General features: G+C 36.3%; 4 protein-coding genes across 12 annotated transcripts; 2 read left to right on the forward strand and 2 right to left on the reverse strand.

Annotated features, from left to right (window-relative positions):
• The first annotated feature begins 6,628 nt into the window (after positions 1 to 6,628).
• On the forward strand, positions 6,629 to 11,780 carry LOC104799866 (phosphoribosylaminoimidazole carboxylase, chloroplastic-like). Its single transcript, XM_010522543.2, has 15 exons — positions 6,629 to 6,915; positions 7,952 to 8,170; positions 8,275 to 8,386; positions 8,516 to 8,578; positions 8,668 to 8,806; positions 9,141 to 9,196; positions 9,289 to 9,362; positions 9,468 to 9,615; positions 9,724 to 9,897; positions 10,001 to 10,088; positions 10,200 to 10,310; positions 10,526 to 10,623; positions 10,729 to 10,846; positions 10,925 to 11,019; positions 11,643 to 11,780. Exons 1-15 carry the CDS (start codon positions 6,659 to 6,661, stop codon positions 11,778 to 11,780), a joined length of 1,890 nt encoding a protein of 629 aa, XP_010520845.2. The 5' UTR covers positions 6,629 to 6,658.
• A 2,212-nt stretch (positions 11,781 to 13,992) lies between these two features.
• On the forward strand, positions 13,993 to 15,373 carry LOC104799838 (nardilysin-like). 5 transcript variants are annotated; one of them, XM_010522504.1, is made up of 3 exons: positions 13,993 to 14,227; positions 14,521 to 14,595; positions 14,671 to 15,373. In XM_010522504.1, the coding sequence occupies exon 3, from the start codon at positions 14,717 to 14,719 to the stop codon at positions 15,209 to 15,211; it is 495 nt and encodes a 164-aa protein (XP_010520806.1). In that variant the 5' UTR covers positions 13,993 to 14,227; positions 14,521 to 14,595; positions 14,671 to 14,716; the 3' UTR covers positions 15,212 to 15,373. The 5 variants fall into 5 exon arrangements, with proteins under 5 accessions (XP_010520806.1, XP_010520805.1, XP_010520802.1 ...); XM_010522503.1 differs by having other exon boundaries at positions 14,508 to 15,373; XM_010522500.1 differs by having other exon boundaries at positions 14,521 to 15,373.
• Positions 15,335 to 17,492, reverse strand: LOC104799837. 2 transcript variants are annotated; one of them, XM_010522498.1, is made up of 4 exons: positions 17,412 to 17,492; positions 16,705 to 16,860; positions 15,976 to 16,097; positions 15,335 to 15,863 (listed from the first exon to the last, which is right to left on the reverse strand). In XM_010522498.1, exons 2-4 carry the CDS (start codon positions 16,826 to 16,828, stop codon positions 15,543 to 15,545), a joined length of 567 nt encoding a protein of 188 aa, XP_010520800.1. In that variant the 5' UTR covers positions 16,829 to 16,860; positions 17,412 to 17,492; the 3' UTR covers positions 15,335 to 15,542. The 2 variants fall into 2 exon arrangements, with proteins under 2 accessions (XP_010520800.1, XP_010520801.1); XM_010522499.1 differs by lacking the exon at positions 17,412 to 17,492 and adding an exon at positions 17,124 to 17,395.
• A 1,457-nt stretch (positions 17,493 to 18,949) lies between these two features.
• LOC104799839 (inositol-tetrakisphosphate 1-kinase 3-like) lies at positions 18,950 to 23,485 on the reverse strand. Of its 4 annotated transcripts, none has more exons than XM_010522507.2 (10): positions 22,990 to 23,485; positions 21,874 to 21,955; positions 21,616 to 21,648; positions 20,332 to 20,452; positions 20,126 to 20,218; positions 19,908 to 20,027; positions 19,647 to 19,823; positions 19,487 to 19,542; positions 19,322 to 19,406; positions 18,950 to 19,228 (listed from the first exon to the last, which is right to left on the reverse strand). In XM_010522507.2, the coding sequence occupies exons 1-10, from the start codon at positions 23,211 to 23,213 to the stop codon at positions 19,110 to 19,112; spliced, it is 1,110 nt and encodes a 369-aa protein (XP_010520809.1). In that variant the 5' UTR covers positions 23,214 to 23,485; the 3' UTR covers positions 18,950 to 19,109. The 4 variants fall into 4 exon arrangements, with proteins under 4 accessions (XP_010520809.1, XP_010520808.1, XP_010520811.1 ...); XM_010522506.1 differs by having other exon boundaries at positions 18,952 to 19,228; positions 21,607 to 21,648; positions 22,990 to 23,484; XM_010522509.1 differs by lacking the exon at positions 22,990 to 23,485 and having other exon boundaries at positions 18,952 to 19,228; positions 21,756 to 21,953.
• Between the last annotated feature and the right edge of the window lie 2,434 nt (positions 23,486 to 25,919).

Genomic DNA, 25,919 nt, shown 5'->3' on the forward strand with positions numbered 1-25,919 from the left:
CCAAGATCTTTAATGTCAAAACCTCCAACCAATCGAATATATACATGTCGGGATGTCAAGTTTCATGAGGAGCTCAGCTATTTCGGGGACAAGAATTGGCAAGATTTGGAAAACCTTACAGACCGTGGGAAGGACCACAATGCTCCTCTTATGCACCTACTCACAACCATTCGTCATCTTGGAGCACAATCAGACCGCGAGACATCACAACCTTCACCAAAATATCTCCACGCCGTCGGTATCCCTAACGCTCCTCTTGAATCTCTAAACCAACCCTTGCTTACTAACAATATAGGGGGTGTCCCAATCAATGGTGAGCATGCACTTGGAGATTTGGGTGAGGGGGAACAACACAATAACACACAGCCTCACAGTGGTTCACTTGAAGGGGAAATGCTAACAATTATCTCAAGAAGCGATAGAAAATCTTCCCCCAACCAATCTTCGGACATTGTTCATTCTGATGCTCCACCATCAGCTCCTCCTCTTAGACGTGGCACAAGAGATAGGAAACCACCATCTGAATGGTGGAAATCTTCATCGTCTCAACATGCGACATTGGCAGTCGCACATCCCATCGATAAGTACTCCTCTCTTTCTCATTTTTCTACTAATGAACGTAGTTTTTTGAGCATCATTGAGCAGGGTTTTGAACCGACCACTTATACTCAAGCGAAGGATATACCCGTTTGGCAACAAGCAATGGCTGAAGAGATTACTGCCCTTGAAAAGAACAGAACTTGGGAAATAGCTGAGCTTCCTCCAAACAAACATCCGGTGGGCTGCAAATGGGTGTACAAAATCAAGTATCATAGCAACGGTGACATTGAACGTTACAAAGCTCGTTTAGTTGCCAAAGGATACACTCAAATACACGGAGAGGATTATAATGAAACATTCGCACCCGTAGCTAAGCTACCTACGGTAAGAGTTCTCCTCTCATTGGCCATTAACCTTGATTGGCAATTGTGGCAGATGGATGTCAAAAATGCTTTCCTCCAAGGCGATCTTGAGGAAGAAATCTTTATGACTCCACCACCGGGTTACATGCATTCACTTCAAAAGGGACAGGTTTGCAAACTTCGCAAAGCTATATATGGACTGAAGCAATCTCCTCGAGCATGGTATTCCAAATTATATGATGCACTCATAGCCAAAGGCTTTGCACGCAGTGATCCAGATCACTCTCTCTTCACTTTCCAAAGTGAATCGGGTATCATCGTTCTCTTAGTTTATGTTGATGATATCATCTTATCAGGAAATGACATTATCGGTATTCAAGATACTAAAACTTATTTGCAGAATGTTTTTGACATTAAAGATCTTGGTATACTTAGATACTTTCTTGGAATCGAAGTTACACGTACTACTGATGCTTTGTTTTTGTCACAGCGTAAATACATTCTTGACTTACTAAAAGAAACAGGTAAACTCGGAGCTAAACCGGTGCGCACGCCTATAGAAGAGAACTTCAAGGATCAACGCGAGGGGGAATCATTCCAAGACTTGGAACAATATCGTCGCGTTGTAGGTAAGCTAATCTACCTTACAATTACACGTCCTGATATAAGCTTTGCTGTTCATCAGGTTAGTCAATGGATGCACTCTCCAACTACGACGCATTGGCAAATGGTGGACCGCATACTCAAATACCTAAAGGGAACACCAAACAAAGGCATATGGATGGAAAACAACAAGCATACCGAGCTCGTGGCCTATTGTGATGCTGATTGGGCTGGAGATAGGATGGATCGAAAATCAACAACGGGATACTGCACCTTTGTTGGAGGAAACTTGGTTACATGGAAGAGCAAAAAACAAACGGTGGTGGCAAGATCAAGCGCAGAAGCGGAGTACAGAGCTATGGCGAACACAACAAGCGAAATAGTGTGGCTCCAACAGCTATTAAAGGATCTTGGAGTCAAGACAGAAAATCCGACACCCTTACATTGTGACAATCAGGCGGCGTTACACATAGCAGCAAACTCAGTTTTTCATGAACGGACGAAGCATATTGAGGTGGACTGTCATTTCATTCGAGAGAAGATCACACAAGGATTTATAGCAACAAAGTACACACGAAGCCAAGATCAATTAGCAGATATACTTACGAAGGCTACCAGCTCTTTTGTTCTTAACAGGATCCTCTCCAAGATTGGCCTCATAGAATTCCACTGACCAATCTTGAGGGGGAATGTTGAAAGACAAGAGAACGACGAATGTGTTACGGGTGATGTTGAAATACATGATACAGTTGGAACGAAGACTAATTGTGAAGATTTGGAGGATAACTTCACCAAGAAGAAACCAAATCTGATCACTTGTGTTACAAGCAAAGAGGAGCACGAAAATACCTATTGAAGATGCTGCATTCCTTCTCCCCATGCTCTAATAAATGGGATTGCAACAGCTCTTTGCTAATATCTAGACCATACTTTATGTTCCATGCTTAGTTGCCTTTTTACTTTATTGTCTCCCCTACACCTAGCTCTTTTTCTCCTAGATGTTACTTTGTTGTCTCCCCAACAGCTAGTTTTTCTCCTATTTATATCTGATGTACATCTCATTCAAATTAAAAAACAAGTTGAATACAAAAGAACTTCTCTCCATTCATCTATTTTCGTCACTCTATATTCAACCATTCTTTCTCCCATCTTTCTTTCATTGTTAAGCACCAAATTTGCAGAAAATCTTTAACTACACAGTCTAAGATAACTTAAATGAATTAATTGAACTACTCATAGCAACAAGATGTATCTACCTTTTCGGTTGTCCATCTCGAGAGAACTCCAAAGTTAAGTGTGCTGGCCTTGGAGTAGTCTTAGCGATGCGTGTAGGTTATTTTCTAGTAATAATAATAATAATAATAATGCATGCGTAGATCTTATTCTAATAAAAATAAATAAGTTCTAAAAATATATTTAATTTTAAAGTATATAATTAATAAATAAATTTAAAGTTCTATGAGAAGATAAAAAAATAAAATCAGTAAAAAAGAGTTCTATTTCTGGTAGAATGTGACTATCCATAGTTTGGTAAGTACAGTTTAAACAATAATATAAATTTGGTGGATGTTACAAATCTAATGATAATATATTTAGATCGAAACATTTCACAATAAAACATTGTTATGTATATTTTATCTCAAAAATACTGGTTTAACATTCAATATTAATCAATCCACTATTAATTTAGATATATATGAGTTGAACGAAGAGAAATAAAATAAAAATGAGCAAATATATTTAGATATTAATATAAATAATGTAGTCAGATAAAGATAAATATTCAATTTTTTTCTATACAAATCATTGACAATAATAAAATTTATAGGGGTGTCAATTTAGGCATGAAACCCGAAGCACGACATGAATCTATCCAAATAATGTTAGGCTTTGGACCTAAGTTTTTTTGCGTTAAAAGATCATCAATTCCTAATGAAATTGATGATCAAATTGAATTTAGCGAAATGGGTATGTTTCCCTTTATATAAACGTGACAAAAACTCGAATTATATCATACTATCAAGAATCAACTATAGAATGGGCTCACGAAAAAAAAAAAAGGAGTATTATCTATAGCTAGGTCACAAGTTAATGACAAAGGGAATTTAAATATTTCAAGCTCCATATGAATTTTGTCAATAGGTCCCATTGCCTCAACTCAAGTCAACGAAGGAGAAGATTTTCATATTTCAAAAGCAAATAAATATTGTGAATAAAACTAATTATTTGTCCTTTGGCATCTTCATCATTACAAAATGAGCCCAACAATAAAAAAATATTGATTATATATAGAAAATGTTTGATGATTATGTTGTAAGTATTGTTATCAATGTTAGAGAGAGCGCACACATACATATATATATATACACGTGTACATATATTTTAGTGATAAATTTAGTTATTTAATTTTGGTTTGTAAATTATTTTTTAGGAACATTTCGGTTTTCGAATTGGGTTTGATTTGGAAATTATTTGGTTCGTTTAGTTCGGTTTTACAAAAATATGTATCATTCAATTATTATTTTATATTCAGTTTGGTCCAGTTTTTGTTTCAGTTTTGTTTGATTTTTATTAAGAAATTTTTAGATTTTCCTAACAAATTTTCGGTTTTTTGGATTTTTGAAAATTTTGGTTCGGTTCGGTTCTGAAAAAAATTCGATTTTCTAAAAAAATACGAATTCGAGAATTTGAATGGTTCAGGAAACAATACCGCATTTTCGGTTCTATGTGATTCATTCTAAAATATCGTAACGAAGCGTAAACCCCTATTTTATACAATGATCGTTTATGATATGGTAACATGTCAATATATGCTATTTAATTTTTTCTATTTATAAATTCAAAAACAAAAGTTTGGCTGCGGTTGCGGGTGATTGCGGTTCAACCAATCAGTTTTTTAACGCCTGCAACCGTCGGAAATCGCAACCGCTCCATTTGCGGATAGCGGCGGTGCAACCAGTCGCCCCCTATATATATACATGCATGTATATGTGTTTATAGTTACAAAAGACGAAGATACATGTGATATCTATTAGAAGATTGAAAAATTAAATTTCATGTTATCGTTATACTGACATTGTTAATATTTCCCGTAAACTACTATATAACCATTGGACCAAACAAATTCAATGAAATTTTTATGCATTACCAAGAATTAATATCCAACCATTGTACCTGACTCATTTGTCCGAAATCCAAGGAGAACAATAGGCGGCTTTACTTTATTGGTGTAGAAAAGTTGACATAAATAATTAACGAGTAAATGAGTTCAAGATGGTGTGAACGGAAAAAATCTTCTTTGTGAAAAACATACACAACCTTTCTTTTTTATATATATGTTCGGTTTCTAGATTGTTTTACCTTCTACTTTATAAACCCTAAAACCGAATCCGTTTAGATTATATTATGTTAACGTGATTTAGATCATTGGGAGATGGGTAAATTGATGTCTTGGGTAGTGAGTTTAAGCTTGGGAGAGACAAACTCTATTTAAGATGCTTGAAATCCCTCATTTGGAAATGAACATCATAGACATCATATCATCTTTAACTATCCATGCAAATCAAAAGGGGATCCCGAACCTACAACGCTTGAATCATTGATTGTTAACCGTTTATTCCTATTTGCTTACATTTAGTTTAGTTCACATCATCGCCATCATCATTTTAACCCCATTTCCATCATCAACCTAGCCTTAAGATAGATCAATATCACCTAGTCCTCGTGATCGACCCCGGTACTACAACTACCGTATACTTGCGGTTAGTGGTACGAATCGGGTTACAAATTTAGAACTCGGTGCGTGCGCATCATTATCAATGTTAGAGAGAGCGCACACATACATATATATATATACACGTGTACATATATTTTAGTGATAAATTTAGTTATTTAATTTTGGTTTGTAAATTATTTTTTAGGAACATTTCGGTTTTCGAATTGGGTTTGATTTGGAAATTATTTGGTTCGTTTAGTTCGGTTTTACAAAAATATGTATCATTCAATTATTATTTTATATTCAGTTTGGTCCAGTTTTTGTTTCAGTTTTGTTTGATTTTTATTAAGAAATTTTTAGATTTTCCTAACAAATTTTCGGTTTTTTGGATTTTTGAAAATTTTGGTTCGGTTCGGTTCTGAAAAAAATTCGATTTTCTAAAAAAATACGAATTCGAGAATTTGAATGGTTCAGGAAACAATACCGCATTTTCGATTCTATGTGATTCATTCTAAAATATCGTAACGAAGCGTAAACCCCTATTTTATACAAGGATCGTTTATGATATGGTAACATGTCAATATATGCTATTTAATTTTTTCTATTTATAAATTCAAAAATAAAAGTTTGGCTGCGGTTGCGGGTGATTGCGGTTCAATCAATCAGTTTTTTAACGCCTGCAACCGTCGGAAATCGCAACCGCTGCGTTTGCGGATAGCGGCGGTGCAACCAGTCGCCCCCTATATATATACATGCATGTATATGTGTTTATAGTTACAAAAGACGAAGATACATGTGATATCTATTAGAAGATTGAAAAATTAAATTTCATGTTATCGTTATACTGACATTGTTAATATTTCCCGTAAACTACTATATAACCATTGGACCAAACAAATTCAATGAAATTTTTATGCATTACCAAGAATTAATATCCAACCATTGTACCTGACTCATTTGTCCGAAATCCAAGGAGAACAATAGGTGGCTTTACTTTATTGGTGTAGAAAAGTTGACATAAATAATTAACGAGTAAATGAGTTCAAGATGGTGTGACCGGAAAAAATCTTCTTTGTGAAAAACATACACAACCTTTATTTTTCACGTTTAAATTATGGCTATAATCCCAAAAAAACAAATATCAACCTGTGGATTCGAATCGTTTTAAGAGGTAAGTATTTTTTATATATATGTTCGGTTTCTAGATTGTTTTACCTTCTACTTTATAAACCCTAAAACCGAATCCGTTTAGATTATATTATGTTAACGTGATTTTATAAAAACCAACAGTTCCATCACGTATTTTTTTTAGATAAAATAGTTAAATAAATGAATATTTCTGAATCGTATTGAGGGTTAAATAGTCTTTTCTTCTTTTTTTTTTTTTAAATTCTTTTTAAAACCCTAACCTAAAAAGTTATGGCTTGGGAGGAGGAAGATGACTATGAAGCCGGAAAAGATGATTATGAAGCAGTCCGCCGCAATTTTTGTCGCCGGAAAATCTGATCCCATCTTACGTTCTTGGCCTTCTGCTTCTCGAGTCGGGTTTTCTCCGGCGAGAAGAGACCGCTCTTGCCGGGGTTCCTTCATGGAGAAGCCGCATAACGTTCCTTCTCCACCGTCGAGGAGATTCAACCCGGTGTTGGCCTGTCGGGCCACGGCGACGCGTCGCTCTGACGGAAAATTCCCGATCAGGTGAGTACATATGACTCTTTCGGTCTCGGACATGGTTGATTGTGCGAGTCTGCTCTCAAATTTTGAATTTTTTTTAAGATTTCATCTGAGTATCGATGCTGTTAGAGCAAAGTCTCTCATTCTTCCGCATTTTATTGAGTTGGGTTTCGACTGTTTAAAACAATTCGAAAAGGCGCGGCCTAGGTGGTGGAGGCGCAAATGCGAACCCAAAATCGCATCCTGAACCCTAGGCGATGCGATTTGCATGAGGCGCGCCTCCGGCCGATGCGTGCGCCTCTGGTAGTAAGGCGGTCAATGTAAAAAAAATCTAGGCTTAGGTAGAAGACGAAGAGAGGGAAAGTGGGTGTCGGAGAAAGAGAGAGGATGATAGGCACGTGGGTGGGTGAATAAAAAATAGGTCTGGCCAGACATCAGATGTGCCAATTATTATATCCAATTTTTTATTTCTATATAAGATTTTAAATAAAATTAATTCTTTTATTGTCAATTATCAATTAAAATTAAAATTAATAATAATATAGAACTGAATTTATATATAATTTTAAAACAAAAATTGAAAATTAATATTTTTATTTTTTGTAAAATAATTATTAATTTGTTTATCAAAACAAATAATATTTATATGTCACCCTAAAATTATTTTAATTTGTGTCCATATTAGTAAAAAATTTAAGATTATAACAATAAATAAAATTTATCTATATTTAAAAATTATATATATAATTTTAAAAAAATTATTAATTTTTACTCAGTCTATTAATAAATAGAATTTAATTATGTTGAATTAACATATAACTGGTTTAAACAATTAAATATCAATTCTATTGTTACGAAGAGGAACTTATATTGAAGTTCTGAATTTTAAACGGCTTGCAGCAAAGAAAGAAAGTGAAGAAAATAATGGCAATACTCCGTTTGCATTTGCTGAGAATTGTGTGTTTCATCCTTATTAGCTTCGAACTGAGTACTTGAAGCTTGTCTGGTTTGGGAAAAGAACTGGTTTCTAACTGTGATAGGTTTTTTTTGGGTGTACTAGCGAGAGGAAGGACACGCCCGTTCATGGACTATCAGAGATGATTGTTGGGGTCCTCGGGGGTGGACAATTGGGCCGCATGCTTTGTGAAGCAGCTTCCCAAATGGCTATCAAAGTGATGGTTTTAGACCCTTCTGAGAATTGCCCGGCTAGTGCATTGTCTTATAGTCACATGGTCGGAAGCTTTGACGTCAGTGCAACGGTTGAAGAGTTTGCAAAAAGGTTCTTTTTTTTTTGTTTGTTTCTTTTATCCTTTAGGTTTCATTTGTTTACTTCGATAAAAGGGCGATGACTCTTATCTCTTTTCTGTGTCTCGTGGTTGTAAGATGTGGAGTCTTGACCGTGGAGATTGAACATGTTGATGTGGAAACATTAGAAAAACTCGAGCAACAAGGAGTGGATTGCCAACCTAAAGCCTCGACGATCCGGATTATCCAGGTTCGTAACTTAATCAAATGCTCTTTCTTTAAGTAAAAAATTATTCATGCTAGTTGCTTTTGCTTCTTTCCTAATGATTGAACTTTGTCAAGCAATATGGATTAAGTGTTCGACGTTTTTATATTTCAGGATAAATATATGCAAAAAGTTCATTTTTCTCAGCATGGCATTCCGCTTCCCGAGTTTATGGAGGTTAGGCATTCTCTCCAGTTATTGAAACAATTAGTCACATAGCCACAAATAAACCGGAGATTAAAATAAATTCTTTAACCATTAAACAGATAGATGATATGGAAGGAGCAAAAAGAGCAGGTGAAACTTTTAGATATCCTCTTATGATCAAGAGCAAACGGTTGGCATATGATGGGCGTGGAAATGCAGTTGCCAACAATGAAAATGAGCTTTCTTATGCTGTAAATGGTAATCCTTTGATTAACCATGTAGTTTATATGTTCATCTTGTCATGTGGTTTCATGTACTAGAGCAATTTAATATTTTGCATGCTTATTGAGTAAAATGTCACAATTGATGTGGAAATAAGAAATCACAAGTTACACACATAGAGACTATGTATCTAATAGGGAATAAAGTTTTTGTTATCTGACATAATTTTTTTACTAACTCATATTTTCTAGAGAATCATCGTAATCAAGCAGCATCCCTAGCACTGATCATTCATCAATTTTAAATTTTCTTTACTCTGTTAGATGTTCTCCATTGTGATTTTTGTCTGCATTCTTGTTTTTTTCCTCAGCCCTTGGAGGTTTTGACCGTGGTTTATACGTGGAGAAATGGGCACCATTTGTGAAGGTTGATATCCAAACTTAGATCATGAATCTTTTCTTGTTGCAGTCATTTATCTTTGCCTCAATACATATAATCATTTATTCGTTTAATTTTAGGAGTTGGCTGTTATTGTGGCTAAGGGAAGGGATGGTTCCGTGGTGTGTTATCCTCTTGTTGAAACTATCCACAGGTATCCAAAAGTGCAGTATCATATCATATATGAGATTCAAGGCAGATGTTTCTATATGTCTAATACTTTCCTTTGAATTTTTTTTATTTTTATTTTTTGTTATAGGGAGAACATATGCCACATAGTTAAAGCGCCTGCTGATGTGCCCTGGAAGATTAAGGAACTTGCAGCTGATGTCGCTCAAAAGGCTATTGGTTCTCTAGATGGCGCTGGTGTTTTTGCAGTTGAGTTGTTCTTGACAAATGATTGTCAGGTAATGAGGTCGGGCATTTTGATTTGCACTTCATGAATGAGAGGGAAAAAACTGAAGTTTCCATTTCTACTTCGATATTAGCTAATCAAAGTTTTTAATCCTTTTCAGATTTTGCTAAACGAGGTTGCACCTAGACCGCACAATAGTGGCCACCATACAATTGAGTCATGTTATACTTCACAGTACGAACAACACTTGCGTGCTGTGATCGGTCTTCCACTGGGTGACCCATCGATGAAAACTCCGGCTGCCATTATGTACAACATCCTTGGTGAAGAGGACGTAAATTCACAGCCCTTATCTTTATTTTTACCATTGTATGTTTGATTTTGTTTTGTTTTTTCATTGTGTTATAAAATGAAGTTGCCTATTTTTTTACCCTTAGGGAGCAACCGGTTGCAATTTGGCTCATAATCTTATAGCAAGAGCTCTGAGTATTAGAGGGGCGACTGTGCATTGGTATGACAAGCCGGGTATGATCGATCACCTTGTCCTTTCACGTTCTGCTCAGTTTTGGCAAAAGCAAAGTATATGATCACTGATGAACCTCAATGATAAAATATGTATATATATATTCATTTCAGAAATGAGAAAGCAACGGAAGATGGGTCACATTACCCTTGTTGGACCTTCTTTGGGTGTTGTAGAGCAAAGGCTGCAATGCATGTTAAACGAAGAAAGTGATGAAACAGCAGGTCAGTTCCCGTTGTCTGTGTTTGTATCTCTAGTAAATGTTAAATCCATAAACTTTTTTCTCAATCTTTGAACTGATTTTTTCTAGAGGTGTATGCCATTGGCGATCTTGACCAAGTATGTTGAATCACCATCATGCACATGCATTTCTTGGGCCAGGACTTTGATGATATCTTAAAATGGATCAACATTATTAACCTGTCTATATATATTGTAGAGACGCCTCGTGTTGGAATCATAATGGGTTCGGATTCGGATCTTCCTGTGATGAAGGACGCAGCCAAAATTCTCAGCATGTTCGGTATTACCTACGAGGTAAATATAAATCTTAGGACTCTCTAAGAAAAGGTCTCTTTTGGCATAATCTTAACATTAAAGCATCATCCTTTTGGTTTGGTTTGGTTTGGTTTGGTTTTACAGGTGAGAATAGTTTCAGCTCATCGAACCCCTGAGTTGATGTTCTCATACGCAACTTCAGCTCGTAGCCGAGGAGTTCAGGTCATAATTGCCGGCGCTGGTGGTGCGGCTCACTTGCCAGGTTTGTTTGAAACAATGAATTTTGGCTCTGTGGTCAAGTTTTTGCATTTTAGTGATCCAAGTATGCCTTCGGGTTCAGGAATGGTCGCTTCACTTACTCCTTTGCCCGTGATTGGAGTTCCTGTACGCGCGACCCGATTAGATGGTGTTGATTCACTTCTCTCCATTGTTCAGGTAAAATTGTGGCAATCTACTACTTGTTTTGAGTTGGGTGGGCATGATTATGGTATCCGAGTTTTTTCGGGGTACCCGGCTTCGGTCTCGCCACATGGTTTTCATGGCCAAAGTATCCCAGCCTTGCCCTCGTGAGAAGCAGGTATCTGAAACTCGGGTATCCAGCCGACGAGGCAAGTGTGAGGAGAGGGAGGGGCATGAGGCGAAGGCCAAAGGTGGGTGAAGCCAGAGGACGAGGAGAGAGAGTTGGATGTACTTGGAGAGAGCTGTGAGGGCGAGTGGTCGGCGAGTCGAGGTGAGGTGGAATCACCCTCGCTCCTCACTTGGGGCACTCCAGTCTCAGCCCTCTCCTCTTGACCCTGAATCCCCAATTTAGGGATTTAAGTCAAAACCGGCTGCCATCGGGTCGGGTCGGGATTCACAATATCACGGAAAAACTCTAAGCGAAGCGTCGCTTAGCCCTCTTGGCTCTTGCCTCCATCGGCCTTCAATGCTTTCGCCAATGCCAACGCAGTCTCGCCTCCTCTCCCCCTCTGGCTCGTTACCCGCGGGCTTCAGAGTGTTCATCAATGTTTGCATTGGTCTTACCCATGATAGTTTTTTTGTTTGTAAAAAAAAAAAAGATGCCAAGGGGTGTCCCGACATCTGAAGGACATTCTTTTGTACAAACGGATGGCGGGATTGTTGTGAGCAATCACATGAAGGTAAGCTCCGCGGCATGTAGGGATGCCGGAAGCATATTTGATGACCTCTTTGATTAGGGAAGATGCTGAAAATTGCAGAAACTTCCAACTTTGTTATCGAGCAAAGGAAATTTCAGAAACCCTGGTATGGTTTTACAAAGGCAAGGCATACTCTACATACCTATGCCGAGATTCCTATACGTCTCTACAACTCCAAGTGTCAGGATGTACACCAATGTCTCCTCTCCCTTTGTCGAGTCATACCGAATTAGATCTGCTATCTGTGCAAGACACATAAACCATCTGCCAGCCGATGAAAGTATCGAAAGAAAACAGCCCCTGATTCACTGCTTGACTATGAGTTAGGCAAACATTATGATCCCACTAAACATGCTTCAATTGTAGTCGAGACTTTGCTGCTCCAATTCTAGAAATTTTTTCACTTTGAAAGGCTTTACAAGAAAACCCATCTCCTAAAACTTGTCAAAGAGCATACTTAATCGAAACCTAAACATAACGAGCTGTAACTATGACCAAAATCTAAAATTTATAAGACCTTGCAAGCTCATTCACAAACCCAATTGCCACAAAAACTCTCGGAAGGCCATGCTTGAATCCAATCCAGACGTTATATGCCATTTCCCATGTCCGAGAGTTGACACTTCTAAAGACTTTTAGTGTCAAAAGGTGAAAGAACGAAGAACAATCTCAGAGGACACGAAGAGCTCACCTCGCTTTCTCTCGCCTGAACCGGGAATTGGGCTATGGCTTTCCCGGTTAAAGACCATGCGTAATCCTTCAAAGTAAAACACTATTTTATAATTTTATATTTTAAAATTTATGTTTTATGTAACATAATAAAGAACAATGTTTACTATAATTATAAAATTAAAAAATATATATAATTGTCAAGTACAAAAGACGCTGGATCAGACCCGAGTCCTTTGTCAGATGATTACTAACATCTAAAAGGCACAGACAACTGGTTTGCTTGCAAGCAAGCAGTTCGATGCAATGTTTTCTTCGGGAAACAGACATCCCTTCGACCAATTTCTTGACCGAGAGAATATTTCAGAGGCCTTGATATGAAATCATCATTCCCAGTGATGATATACTGAAACGACTCCAACATCAAGAAAATGATGTCTGAAGGAACGATTTCACGAGCAGATCGAGTTCATCATCCGGATTTGAGCTAAACCCTAATCCGCAAACCTTGAAATTTAGAGAATGCAAAAAGGCGGAGCTGACGACGGGAAGGACGAGAAATCTTCTCGCCGCAGAGGTTTTTCAGAGAATTTTATGAATTGGGCTTTAGTGGGCCTTCCTAGGCTTTATATTGGGCTTTTTCTTGATCAGTGAATGGGCTTAAAACTGTAATGATTTTATAACATTTGGATCTATCGATAGTCGGTCGATTTTAGATTTTCTTTCGGAAAATGCTAGTTTTTTTTTTTTGTTTCTCCTAAAAAATGCTAGTTGTGAAAAAATTTTCTTCCAAAAAAAGTTTTTTCCTATGGTATTTAGAAGAATCTATTAAGAGAAATTTTATAAAAATGCTAGTTGTGAAAAAAATTTCTTCCAAAAAAAGATTTCATCGGCCATAGATAATGACGTCACAATACAATTAAAACAATTATGTTGAATTAGAGTGTATATCTGTAAAACACAGGTAAAATACTAGTTTGACTTGCAATTTTTGAAGGAATAATAAGGTTTAATCATATGTAAAAAAGGATATATCATAGTACTAAATTTAATAATTATTACCTAAATTATTTCCCCCAAAAAAATATAAGAAACATATACTCAGGACAATTTCCCAAAAACTGATATTAATTCAATTTTTTAGACGAAACGGAGAGCGTTTTTAGTGAATATTATAACGGGTTTGAACAAATGTGATATTTTGTTTTAATTATATAAAATTGAAAACAATTCAATAATATATAATTATATTTAATTTAAAAAATGAATTAGAAGAATAATAAATAAAAACAACAGAGTAATTAAAAATAAACGCAGTTGTAGTGTAATTATATTTAATTTAAAATTGATTAAATATAATATTTAAAAAAAAAATATTAAATAAATGGAATAGAACATAAAAATAATAAAGATGGAATCTGAATAATAAAATATTTTTCAAATTGAAAAAAAGATGCAAATAATATTAAAAAAAATGGAAACACTAGTTTTTGAAAATAAATATATGAAAAAACTTGGTCAGATGTCTTTTTTTAAATAACCATAATATATTTGCAACAATGGACAAAGTCCTCCGCTCATAATGAACAGAAAACAGAGAAAACAACACTTACACTCACACATTACCCATTCTCTCTCACACACACACACTTTTCGACACTCTTGTGACTGTCCTTTCTTCTTCCTCAATTGATCAACACATTATCAGACACGTCCCCTCTCTCTCTCTCTCTGTTCCCATTCTTGAAGATTAGTTGTCTGAATTTGTTCCTCACATACTCCTTACAGATCTGCAACTCCCACTTCATTTGCAACAGGTGTTCCTCTGGTCTTGTCTAATTCACTTCTCTCTCTCCCCCTCGCTTCTGGGTTTTTCTTGTACAGTCACTGTTTGTTCTGAGAACTGCTGTTTTTAGTTTTTTTTCCCCTTTTTGGGTTATATGTTTCTTGATATGGTGATGCTCATTTGTCAACAATGGATGCTGATAAGGTTTGGCTGAACAATGGGCATTATCTTAAGCCTAATGTTGTTAGATGGTTAGGTTTAAAGATGTGAACTTTGAACCCTTTGTATTGTTTTGGTTTCTGAAAATCAAGGCATTTGATACAGATCCTCCATTATTGCCCTCAAGGTGTTCGATATTATTGTTCCTAGTCCTAATGCTTGCATAGACACTGAATCAAGGTGATTTCCACAGATTAGCCGACTTTTTTGGTATATTAAACTGCGATTCGACGGACTAATTCATGGGTTTTTCAGTGTAAAAAGTTGTACACGGGAGTCTAAGAGGTTGTTCTTGTTGGTGATGATGATGATGAAGTCACCAAACAGAAGCCAAAGAACAAGAGGCTTGAGAACAAAGTCTGTGTTCCAAGCATTTCTATTGATTGTCCTCTGCATTTGGCTGCTCTACGAGGTGAAACATTCGTACAGCGTTAAGAGAGAAGACGTGGAAGGGAATGAGGAAGCATCTGAAGTGGCAATGCTTCATGGGATTGAGGTGAGACTCGGGAGGAAGAATCTTGATCCCCGAGAAAGTTCGAGATTGCAAGTGAAAGGACATGAATCGGCAGAGGAAGAGGAGATGGTGAAGCAAGAGGAAGGTGAAGCCGAAGACCCCGAGCAATCAGTGGAGGATTTGATCGATGAAGACGACGACGGAGAGAAGGGAAACGAGATTGAGGATTCGGCTACCGTTGATTTGGATGATCAAGCCGGAGATGAAGGGGAGAGAAACTTTCCAGAAGCTTGGGAAGAGAACTACAAGAGCACTGATGGGTCTAGTTCTGCAGAAGATTAGAAGACACGGAAGCTCAGATTCGGTTAGGACATGTTTGATCAAAACAAGGGAAGTGATTGACAGTTGAATGATATGTCTCGAGTTATGTTATATTGGCTGCTCGAAGTGAAAAAAGGGGAGAAGTTGTAAATACAGAGTGTTCATTTGGATGTGTTCCTTATTGATGTCTTTCATCAAAGATCAAAACTTTCCAGTGAAACGATCAAATTACATATAGAACAACAAAAAGTGGGTTACAAGAAGGTAAGAAAAAAGACGAAGAAGACATTCCCATAATGTGTCCTACAAGGAAGGAGATGGGCCTGAAAGACAGCTTTCAATTCCAATTGCATCAATTAGGGTAAGAAAGCAATGTGATGAGCGACTCGTGCCGAGGAAACACCGAGATGAGTTCAGAGCGTTTCCCGAGCTCAAAGTCCTCGAACTGGAAAGCCGGAGCGCAAGTGCATCCGACGAGAGAGTAGTGGTTCTCGGGGTTTCTGGGCTCGGCTCTGATCACTGTCCCGTCCGGAGATATGTTGACATCCTTTGTCGGGAATGACCCGAACCAAATGTTTGGAGGGACGGTGTACTGAGGCTTCTGATCCAACTCTATAAGCTCGGGTCCTAGGCACGTAAACTTGATCTGCCCATCATCGTATAGTTCCACCACCTGACGAAACCAAAGATTCAGAATAGAAAATCTTCGTGTTTCTTTACCAACATAAGCTCTTTCGTCCAACCAACATGAACAAATACAAGTAGAAAGGAGATCATCAACTTACTGTAATAGGTTCACCCAGATAGAAATGCCAGGTTTCGGAGCAGGGGATTCGGTGGAGACGTGAAACGCACCCGGATGGAAGCAAGAAGTAAATGCTCGTGCTAACAGCTCGATCCACTTTGACTGCAGAGATTCCAGAAAGTTTTGTATTAGAGAGATGATCGCAGCTCAACAAAGAACAGAACTGATTCGAAGAAGTTGATGGATCAAGAATTTAGCGAAACAAAGACAATAGTATGAGCCGATTAATGATCATAACAATGAAGTTTTAGCTGACAAGAATGATGAAGAAGTAGTGATCAACCGGAAGAAGAAAAGTGTTAAACTCTGAAACAATTTCCGAACCTCATAATTCATATGACAGCAACCAGAAGAACAAAATCATGCGATATGCAGGCAAGCACATCATCTGCTCTAAGAACAAGAAACAGAGTTCTACTGAAGAAGTTGCTCTAGTTTAAACAAAGCAGGCTAGTTTAAGACAGGACATGAACAACTCTTTTCCTTCACTCTTTCACGCGAGAGGAAGACAGGAAACACCAAAGCTTCAAGAAATAAAATAAACAATTAACTGACTGTGACGGATCCTCCACCATATGAAAACTGAGTAATTTCATTGGAGTTGGCCATGAATCATGAAATGCCATGCAAAACCAATACCTCAGACACACAAAATATGTAGAGAGAGAGAGAGAGAGAGAGAGAGAGAGAGAGAGAGAGAGAGAGATACACTGGGGAGGGAGATGGGAGGTGGAGAGGAAGACACAGTTATCCCTGAAAGTTTCAGTGTAAAAGCCACCTTCTGGGTGAGCCTTGAGATTGAGCTTGGCAGCGATTTCCGAAGCTTTTGCCATTTCCAACCAATCTCTCTCCTTCCTCCGGAGCTCTGCACCATTGTTTCCAGAACACTTTATAAAAGACATTTCTTGTTTCTCCTGGAGAGAGAGAGAGAGAGAGAGAGAGAGAGAGAGAGAGAGAGGAATTTCAAGCCTCCCCATCACCCGAATTCCTCCACTGAAATGTTTAATCTTAAACACCCACTCTACTTAAGGTGCGAAATTGCAATAATAAGGCTAAGGATCAAAAGAAGATGGATTTGAGAGGAATCTGACTCAACAACAGGATCTAATTGTTGATGATTCGCCATACCCCTTTCGTACGCCTGATTCTGTTCTTAATTCGGGCCACCTAAAAGACAACAGAAAACAAAGAGGAAAAAAAACAGAAAAATAATAATCGGCGAACTCAGGACAAACCCTTAAAAGGCAAAGTTCATCTGTTGTATGTTTCTTGTGATAACGCATTGGGAAAACGCCATGAGAACGGAAACAAAGGTTTGAAACTTTCGAAAAGGGTAAATCTAAAATCTGAAAAAGGAATTAACTTGATAAAGTGAGGCATGGAAATCGATTGAATGAAATTCATGCAAATTCTTACTCTCTCCGGCCAGGGGAGAAGAACACTGAAGATGTTCGTGGAGAAAGTGAGTCAACTCAGATCTCTGGACGGACCGGTTGATAGGTTTTATCTCTCGCCATATATGTGTATAATAGTCAAATATCTTCTAATTTGGTTTTAAAAATATTCTTATTTAAATTACACTTCATTCAAAAGCAAAATATTAATTTGTACAATCCAATGGTTTGACCGGAAGGCCAGGCCAATTCGGTCCGGGTTCGCATTCGGTTTGATGGTTTTACATTTAGATTCAGATCGGTTCGGATTTTTTTCGAATCTAAACAATTAAGTCCGAAACTCGACTTTACCGATTCGGTCCGTCCAATTTGTTCGTTATAAAATTATTTTTTATTTTTTATTTATTTTTTTAAAAAAATTATCGGGTTTTTAGACTGATCCAAAATTCGATGTGAAACCGATTCAAAAATAAAATTTTTCGAATATGTATATTTAAACTCAAATCCCGATATTTTTTGGATTGGATCCGACCGAATTTCATACTTCACACCAAAATTGTCATCCCTAAATTAAATAATAATTTCATTTGCAATCAAACTTAGGTAAAGGTTATCACAATTCGCTGTTAAACAATCCTTTAAAAAAAATACAAAGATACAAATGCATATAAATAATATTACTTATATTTTATAATTAATGAGTGTAATTTCATCTAATATACAATTTTTCTATTTTGATTTTGGTCTAAGAATTGAGTATATTTCTGTGGAATCTGTTTAATCATTTTCAGAAAGAATATTATATATATTAAGCATCCCTTAAAAAATAACATTTTGAGAATATTTATTTTTTCTCATCAAAATAAGATAGGAACTTAAAAGCTCAAACACAATAAATTTTAAAAGACATCAAATGCAAGAGGACCCAAAACGAGAGGCCCAACGACGGATGAACGAAACTATGGCGGCGACGGTGATAATTTTTTTTGGGTTTTGGTTTTTAGTTTTTTATTTTATTTTGAGTTTTTTATTTTAATTTGTTTTTTTATAAAATCGTTTTTTGAGTTTTTAGAAAAATCAAATATATAAAATCTTGATTGGATTTTATTTTAGTTTTGGAATCCAAAATACAGAAAAACTCTAACTATTCAGTATCAAAATATATATATATATAAATACTAAATACCACCAAACACATTTTTTAAAAAATATGAAATTATTTAACCTAAAATAATTATATTTTATAAAAATATTATATAGATATAAAGTATAATTATTTATAATTTTTGACGAGTACTAGCGGATATCCAATTTTAAAAAATCTATTATCCGAATTTAGATTTGAATTTAAAAATTACTGGTTACCACCAAACACATTTTTTTTTTGGAGTTTTTCACCAATTCAAACAGGGGGCTCTGCCCGAAACTCGATCAAGCCTTTCTTCCTTTTCGCCCGATAGAGACGAGAGAGAGGTCGGATTTTTAGAACATCTCACGCAGAGTCGAGTCAATCCCCCTTGTTCATAAACTCTTTAAGCAAACCAAAAAAAAAACAAGAGCATCAAGGATCAAACACTCTCTTTTTTTTTTTTTTTTGGGAACTGTACAGTGTTCTTTCTTCTTCCTAACCCTCAAGAAGAGTTAACAATGGGGTTGCTTCTGCATATGAAACATTCAAATGAGGCCTTTTTTCTTTCTGGGGGTTGGGGGGTCAGAACGCTTAGTAGTCATCCTCATCCTCATCATCATCAGCTAAGGCTCTTTCCTTACACTGGCTTTCTACAAGGCCCAGCAGAAAATCAGTGAATATGTGCTCGTACTCTGGCATCTTCCCGTACCCTGCAAGTTCATGTTTACTGAAATGTTTCATTTTCAGATCTTCCAACCAGAATCCGTAACTAAAAAAGCACAAAAACCCAAGCCAAGATTTGCCTGGAAAGTAGTTGATGTCGATAACGTAGAACCGATCCCTTGTCCCGTGCTCTCTGATCATGTCTAAATTGAACAACCTCAGTCCCTGCCACATATAACAACACAATGTAAGAGAGACTAGACAGTTAATAAATTGAAAAGTGAACGATCATTTATGCACAGTACCAATCCACGACGGAGTTCCTTTGCAAGTCTCTCCAGAAGAGGACGCGGAGGAAGCTCTGCAAATGGGAGGAAAAAAAAGGAGGTAACGTCAGATAAGGATCCACGAGACTCTTTTTAGGTAAATTCCGTATGTACATCCGAAAAAAGAAAGGACTCTTACCCGCGACACTAGGGTCGAGATCTGCTTCATCAGCCGAAGCTGCAGCACAGGAGACTCGTGGGAATCGGAATACGCCTGCGCTTTTAGAAAGTTCTCGTCTTGAAACATCCGGCAAAGAGAAACGCCTTACCACTTTTATAGCCTCCCCAACTATGTAAACCTTGAAAAGAACGCCTCCTGCAAACACGAAATAATCAGGTGCAAAGCTTCAAAGAGGGCCGGTAATAAGCATACGTGCCCGTCAAAACATTAATTCCATACCATGGTTAACAAATTCCTGAAGAACGAGTGGGGGCTCGAGCTTCCTAAGGGAGTGCTGATCATATGCCAGAGAAAGTTCATGTGACTTTGCACTTCCATCAGCAACCAACGGTTTCACAACTGAAATTTCAACATTACCGGGTTAATTCAAACACTGATAATAAAGATTCAACAGATTAGAAGCAACAGTGTAGCTAAGAGAGCGTATATACACATACCAAGTGGTAGTCTTAAGCCGGCATTACTGACAGCATCAGGAATTGATGATGCGTCCTTTTTTATAACCAACTGTCTGGGCACACCAACTCTTCCTGCACAAATTGTAGGAATTTCTTCCCATCAGACCGACCGAATGAAACACTAACTAATCCGTTTCCATTTGAGCATCTCGATCAGAAAGGGAACATGAAAGGGGAAAACTTACCAAAACTGTCGGACAAGTTCATGTCAGCTACACACTGAAGCATAGACTGACGATTGCGGAGATGTAGTATAGCATCTGGAGGGTCGAGAACAGTTACATCTGGATGTGTTAGCCTATATTCCTGGAATTTAAAAAAAAAGTTCAACGGTAAGAAAAAAATTACAGCAAAGCTTAACCTTCTACCGCAACTGGAATTTTATCACATGGGTTATACCAATCAATAATCCATTCGACAAGAGAGCATATGCCCCAACGAAACAGAGATAACACAGGACAATAAGAAGTCAAGTCTTTTGGAAATCCGCTGATACTCCTATAGACAAGAATTTCTATGCCTAATGCCTACGTCCCGGAGATCTCCAGGATATTAGTCTACTCCAAACTACAAAACAGACATTAGTATGGCCCAGAAGTAAATATATCTCCTGACTTCACTGTCCTGAGAAATAAGATTAAGGTGATCACAACAAAAAACTGTAGAAAATATGATAGATAATACAGCAATACAGCATTCATATCCGTCTGCACCATATGATGATATAAAATCAAAATGTGAACTAAACATTCAGATACACTCCAAAGCTGGTATAAAACAGATGGAGGTTAAAGACAAAAGAGATTGAAGTTTGACACGGACTTGTCATCAATAATTTCTTACAACTAAGATATATGTCCAAAAACTGTCTAAGGTTAGTATGATTGAAGTTTTCTGGTCAACACTTTTGGACAGAATAAAGGACAGAGGAGGATGACAAGCATATAATGCGAAGCACAGTGCCCTGGACCCTTGAGAAAAATCAGAAATTGATAGCTCAAATGCACTCCAGCTACAGATAACAATGTTGCATAAACAAAAAATTTGTACCTAAAGGGGGACTGGTTTGGCGTTCAACTATCATCTAAGACAAGTAAAACCCGAAAAAGAATTCAGAAAACATATCAATAATTAATTCCAGGAAAACCTGAAATTATCAGCTAGACGTTCCTGGAAGTGGAAACATGCTCACCCTGGAAGCTTAAGGCCTTGATTTCAACTACCAAATCATGATTGATGAAGGAAAGATCAAGAACTATGCAAATTTGGCCATGGAGAGATGAGCTTTGGAAAAAAAAAAAGAATCTAGTTGCCAGTTTTCACCAATTTACCATCAAATCTTGCCAAAAGGTTATCGCATAGCTAGAACACAGATGCACCACATGAAAAGGAGGTGGTAAGCACTGCAGGGAACAGAGTAAAAAATGCTTGGGTATAAAAAGGAAAGGAAATAATCTAACATGGCTAACCTCAAGAATCTGACGCCACTCCTTCCCAGTTAGCTGTAGTAATACACGTGAAAAAGACAACAGGAGGAGATCATCAGGACAAGGTGACAAATTCAAAGAAATTGTGCACGAAAATGTACAGAAGGTTCTTTTCTAACAACCTGGGCAGGCCATCTTTCCAAGACATATCTTCTGACAAACAGCCAAATACAAAGCATGACAAAAACAAGATGAGGTATCGGTAAAACCGAGACATGAGACAGAAAACAAAACACTGACCTTATGCAACACGATGTCGAAAGGACCCTGCTCTGAAAGAGGCCTATTTTGATCTATTGCGACAAATAATATCCCCTTGTTCCTGGGCATACACAAAAAGTCACAAACTTGTCAAAATCGTGGGACAGAAATGCAACAAGGGAGATTGCCCATCACCTCAAATCCCTGAATAATCAAACAAATATCAACAAATCAAGCAACGATTGAAGCCAAACAATAATTACAAAGTGCAAGGACAGGTTCTTACCGTAACAGTGGTTCATAAATTGGTGAAAGGGCTCATAGTTTCCATGAAAGTTTTATTATTAGGGGCTCTTCCCATGACAGACATACTAAAAGCAAAATACACACTCTTCTCCATACGATGCACACAAATCTTCATCAATTAAGTCATTACATGAGAAGAGCTTTCAAATTCAAATAGAAAAAAGAAAAAAAAAACGGAAGAGAAGATAATTAACCAAAACAATTGTTTCTAATGTTTTCAACATCGTTTTAGCAGAAGAGTTGCAGAAAACGACATGGAAAGTAATGTAACTTGCGATCCACTAAACGATAAATCTCTGAAAAAATTCCAGAGGACAACATGTTTAGCATTTTCCACAGAATTTTAGGCAAAAGATTCCAGAACCACTCGCTGGAAAAATATAATCTAACAAAACAAAAAATAGTTGAGTCTTAATCTGGAATCCAATGATGAAGAGTCCTAAAAAGCTTGATAAGTTTCCTTTTTTTTTTCCCTGTCTCCATTGATGATGATGGACTTAAAGACCAAATCATAACCTAATCATGGAGGGAAAATGTTCATATCTTATTTCATCAGAAAACTGAACAAAATAAATAATGCAGCGAGAAAAGATTCAGAAGGGAAGGATTATATCTTCTATATTCGTAGATCTCATGTTAGTCTACTCAAGTTCAGAGGAAAATAGAAACAGCATACATCATCATCATCACCATGAACACTTTGAGCAAATGAATCTGCCAAAGATTTTGCAGGAAAAAGAAAATAGAGAATCACCATAGGCATGAAATCGTTAACTACTTGATAATAATCACGAGGTTACATAACAAAACCATAATTGTAAAAAATTAGGGCTAAATCAAGGATCATACCTAGCTAAACGTTCGAGTTTTGGCTGCAAAAAGCTCTTAATCTTCTTCGACGTAAGAGCATAACCGACAACGACGAATCTCCTCTGCTTCTGAGAAAACTCATCGATCCCTAGCAAACACGGAGGAGATACCTTCTTCACATCCTCCTCCGCATCCGGTCCTCCAATCTCCACCGCCTCGTCGGCGTCCCTCGCCTTGAACACTGCATCCTCCATTACCCTCATCTTAAAATTTCCAAATTCCGGAACCACAAACACAATCCAGATTCGAAAATGGAAACGATTCGAAGAGGGGGGTGTACACGATCCAAATTCGAAATCGGAGACGGTGGAAGCGATAAAATGTGAGTTCGTCGGAAGGAGAAAAAGACGGATTCCGATTTGATCCGTTCACGACGGTTTTCCGCTATCGCTTTTACCGGGTCGGGTCAGATCCGATTATGTGAGAGAGAGAGAGAGAGAGACGAAACGTGTCCGCAAATTGAGAATGGGAGAGAACCATGCAGAGGATGATTGGCTATATATATAGGTGTGAGTACATATACACGCGCACACATATATCTGTACATATACGTGTTTGGCTGCCCATTTTGTTTCATTTTATTTTATTAAATATACTGTTGAATTAAATAAATAAGTACGCGTCGTGATTCAGGTGTAGATGGAGGCGCGTGGAAGTCACGCCCTGAAGTAGCCAGAATTTTTTGTTTCCCGATGAGTTATGACGTGGCAGCCTTTATGTCACGAGACAATATTTGTTTTGGCTTTATTATTTTTGGACCAGACGCAGATACTTTAGACGAAATAATATTACTACATGTTAAAAATATCATATAAACTTTATACTATTAAAAAGGTTTAGATATCTTTATTTTACAATTTCCCAACAAAAAATGGTATGTGTGTGTGTTTGATCTTATCCAAATTTCTTTTTTTTTTTTATAAATGATCTTATCCTAATTTCTAAAAGATACTTTCTGTGAAAAGAAAACCTCATGAATTATGATTGGTTATCAAAGCCACATACGGTCTAAATTTTCTAATAAAATAGTATTTTATCCAATAAAAATCCCTAATATAGCCAAAAAAATTCAAAATAATCTCAACTTCTAATATTTGTAAGTGGAAAAAATATAATAAATGAGATATCTTGGATACCATTCTTTATATGAATCGAGGGTTTGCTCTCTTTGTCCCCGTGAATCGAATATTATCTAAGGATTCAATTAGTTCTTGATTTTTTTCCGATAATGAATTGTCTATTTTTCTATATATGCCAATTCGTTTTTTTTTTTGGTGTTCTTGTGTCGAGATTTTTGGATTTTTATCTTAATTTGTTTAGATTAATAAAAAAATTATTATTTACGTATCATGTCACTGTACCAAAAAATAATTATGGATAAACTAATCAGTATGATTCATCACCACAATCAACTATATTTTTAAACGATTATATTGATAAATTACATAGCTAGTTTGATTAAGCAAAGGTCGGAATACTCTTAGTTTACAAGAAAACATATTGAAATGTCCAAATATATATTTAAAGCTTATTTAATTATATATATATATTATTCATACATGTAAATCGGTGTCGAGTTACGTAGAAATAGAATTAATGCATGGTAGCATGCTTTACGTCGGCGGTCAATGGTGGTATTGTCAAAGTCAGAACTGAAATTTAATAAATCGATATTGTATTGTTATTATATTTTCCCTTATGTATATATATATATATATATATATATATATATGAATTTCGGCGATACAACTTGGATATCAACTCTCATAATATACTAATAAACGAAGAATGCAAAAGAAGAAGAGAATTCAATAAATTGACGAATGATAATGATATTGATGTGTCCAATGACAAAGCTCCAACACATGTTGTATGTAGGACAACACAAATTCTAATGAATAAAAAAAAACATAACAAACAAACGAATATTTGGAGTCCTAATCCAATTTATCTCAAATCAAAATATATAATTAAATTTATTCGATTCGATTTGGATTCAATCTTTTATTTGATTTTTATCAACTTGATTATTACAAAATTTATGTAATTAAGAGAATATCCCTAGCTAGGTAAAAAAACATCATTATATAGCAAACTCAATATATTTTCCCAAAATTAAGGGCAATGAATAGATGAGATCTTATGGCTTTAATGGTAAGAGTTTTTGGAATTTTTAGAATCTAAAAACTAAAAAATTAACAATCAAGGTTTTATAATTTTAGTTCTCTAAAAACTTGAAAAATCATTTTAGTAAAAAATCAACCGAAAACCGAAATTTCATTTTTTGAATTTACAAATATTTCAAAAACCCAAACCCAAAAATTAAATCCACACTAAAAATTAAAACAAAAAATCCAAATTAAAAACTATCATCATTCATAATTTCATACCCTTTATTTTTTTTTCAATTATATTACAGACTCCTTCTTTAATTTACACGAACAAATATGCACATGTGGGGTGTATATATGTATATATATATATGTATGTGTGTGTAAAAAAATAATCATTCCTAGAATTTGTGCAAATGCAACATTGATGTGAGTGCGTGAAATGAATGTCGTCTCATATCTCATTACCAAACACCAACCTTTTTTTAAAAATATATTTCTTATTTATAGATCTTCTCTTTTACTTTATATCATATTTCAACATTATAGATATGTCTGTGTGTGTGTTCACTGTTCGGGTTTAGGATTAGGATTAGTGGTGTTTAGTTTGGATGTTTTCACCTCAGACGCACAGATCCCAACAGTTTCAAACAACAATTTTCTAATCGAAATTACTGAATTTATACTCGTTAATTAGTTATATATTAAATATTTAGATTTTATGACGAAATTGATTATTTTTAGTCTTAAACCTTAATTAGTTGTTTTTCTCAATTAGCAAATATATATATATATATA

The sequence above is a fragment of the Tarenaya hassleriana genome, unplaced genomic scaffold (assembly GCF_000463585.1).
Source record: "Tarenaya hassleriana unplaced genomic scaffold, ASM46358v1 Cleome61, whole genome shotgun sequence".
NCBI classification, from domain to species: domain Eukaryota; kingdom Viridiplantae; phylum Streptophyta; class Magnoliopsida; order Brassicales; family Cleomaceae; genus Tarenaya; species Tarenaya hassleriana.

Bases quoted from the DNA above. Each gene is read 5' to 3' on its own strand.
- LOC104799866 (XM_010522543.2), top strand. From the start codon at position 6,659: ATGACTATGAAGCCGGAAAAGATGATTATGAAGCAGTCCGCCGCAATT. The intron at 10,847-10,924 runs GTTTGTTTGAAA...CTTCGGGTTCAG, and splicing joins TGGTGCGGCTCACTTGCCAG to GAATGGTCGCTTCACTTACT. The intron at 11,020-11,642 runs GTAAAATTGTGG...AAAAAAAAAAAG, and splicing joins CACTTCTCTCCATTGTTCAG to ATGCCAAGGGGTGTCCCGAC.
- LOC104799838 (XM_010522503.1), top strand. From the start codon at position 14,717: ATGATGATGATGAAGTCACCAAACAGAAGCCAAAGAACAAGAGGCTTG.
- LOC104799837 (XM_010522498.1), bottom strand. From the start codon at position 16,828: ATGGCAAAAGCTTCGGAAATCGCTGCCAAGCTCAATCTCAAGGCTCAC. The intron at 16,098-16,704 runs GTATCTCTCTCT...GAATCTCTGCAG, and splicing joins CTCCCATCTCCCTCCCCAGT to TCAAAGTGGATCGAGCTGTT. The intron at 15,864-15,975 runs GTAAGTTGATGA...TGGTTTCGTCAG, and splicing joins ATCTGGGTGAACCTATTACA to GTGGTGGAACTATACGATGA.
- LOC104799839 (XM_010522506.1), bottom strand. From the start codon at position 23,213: ATGAGGGTAATGGAGGATGCAGTGTTCAAGGCGAGGGACGCCGACGAG. The intron at 21,956-22,989 runs GTATGATCCTTG...GTGTATGCCCAG, and splicing joins AAACTCGAACGTTTAGCTAG to GAACAAGGGGATATTATTTG. The intron at 19,407-19,486 runs GTACTGTGCATA...TATATGTGGCAG, and splicing joins AGGAACTCCGTCGTGGATTG to GGACTGAGGTTGTTCAATTT.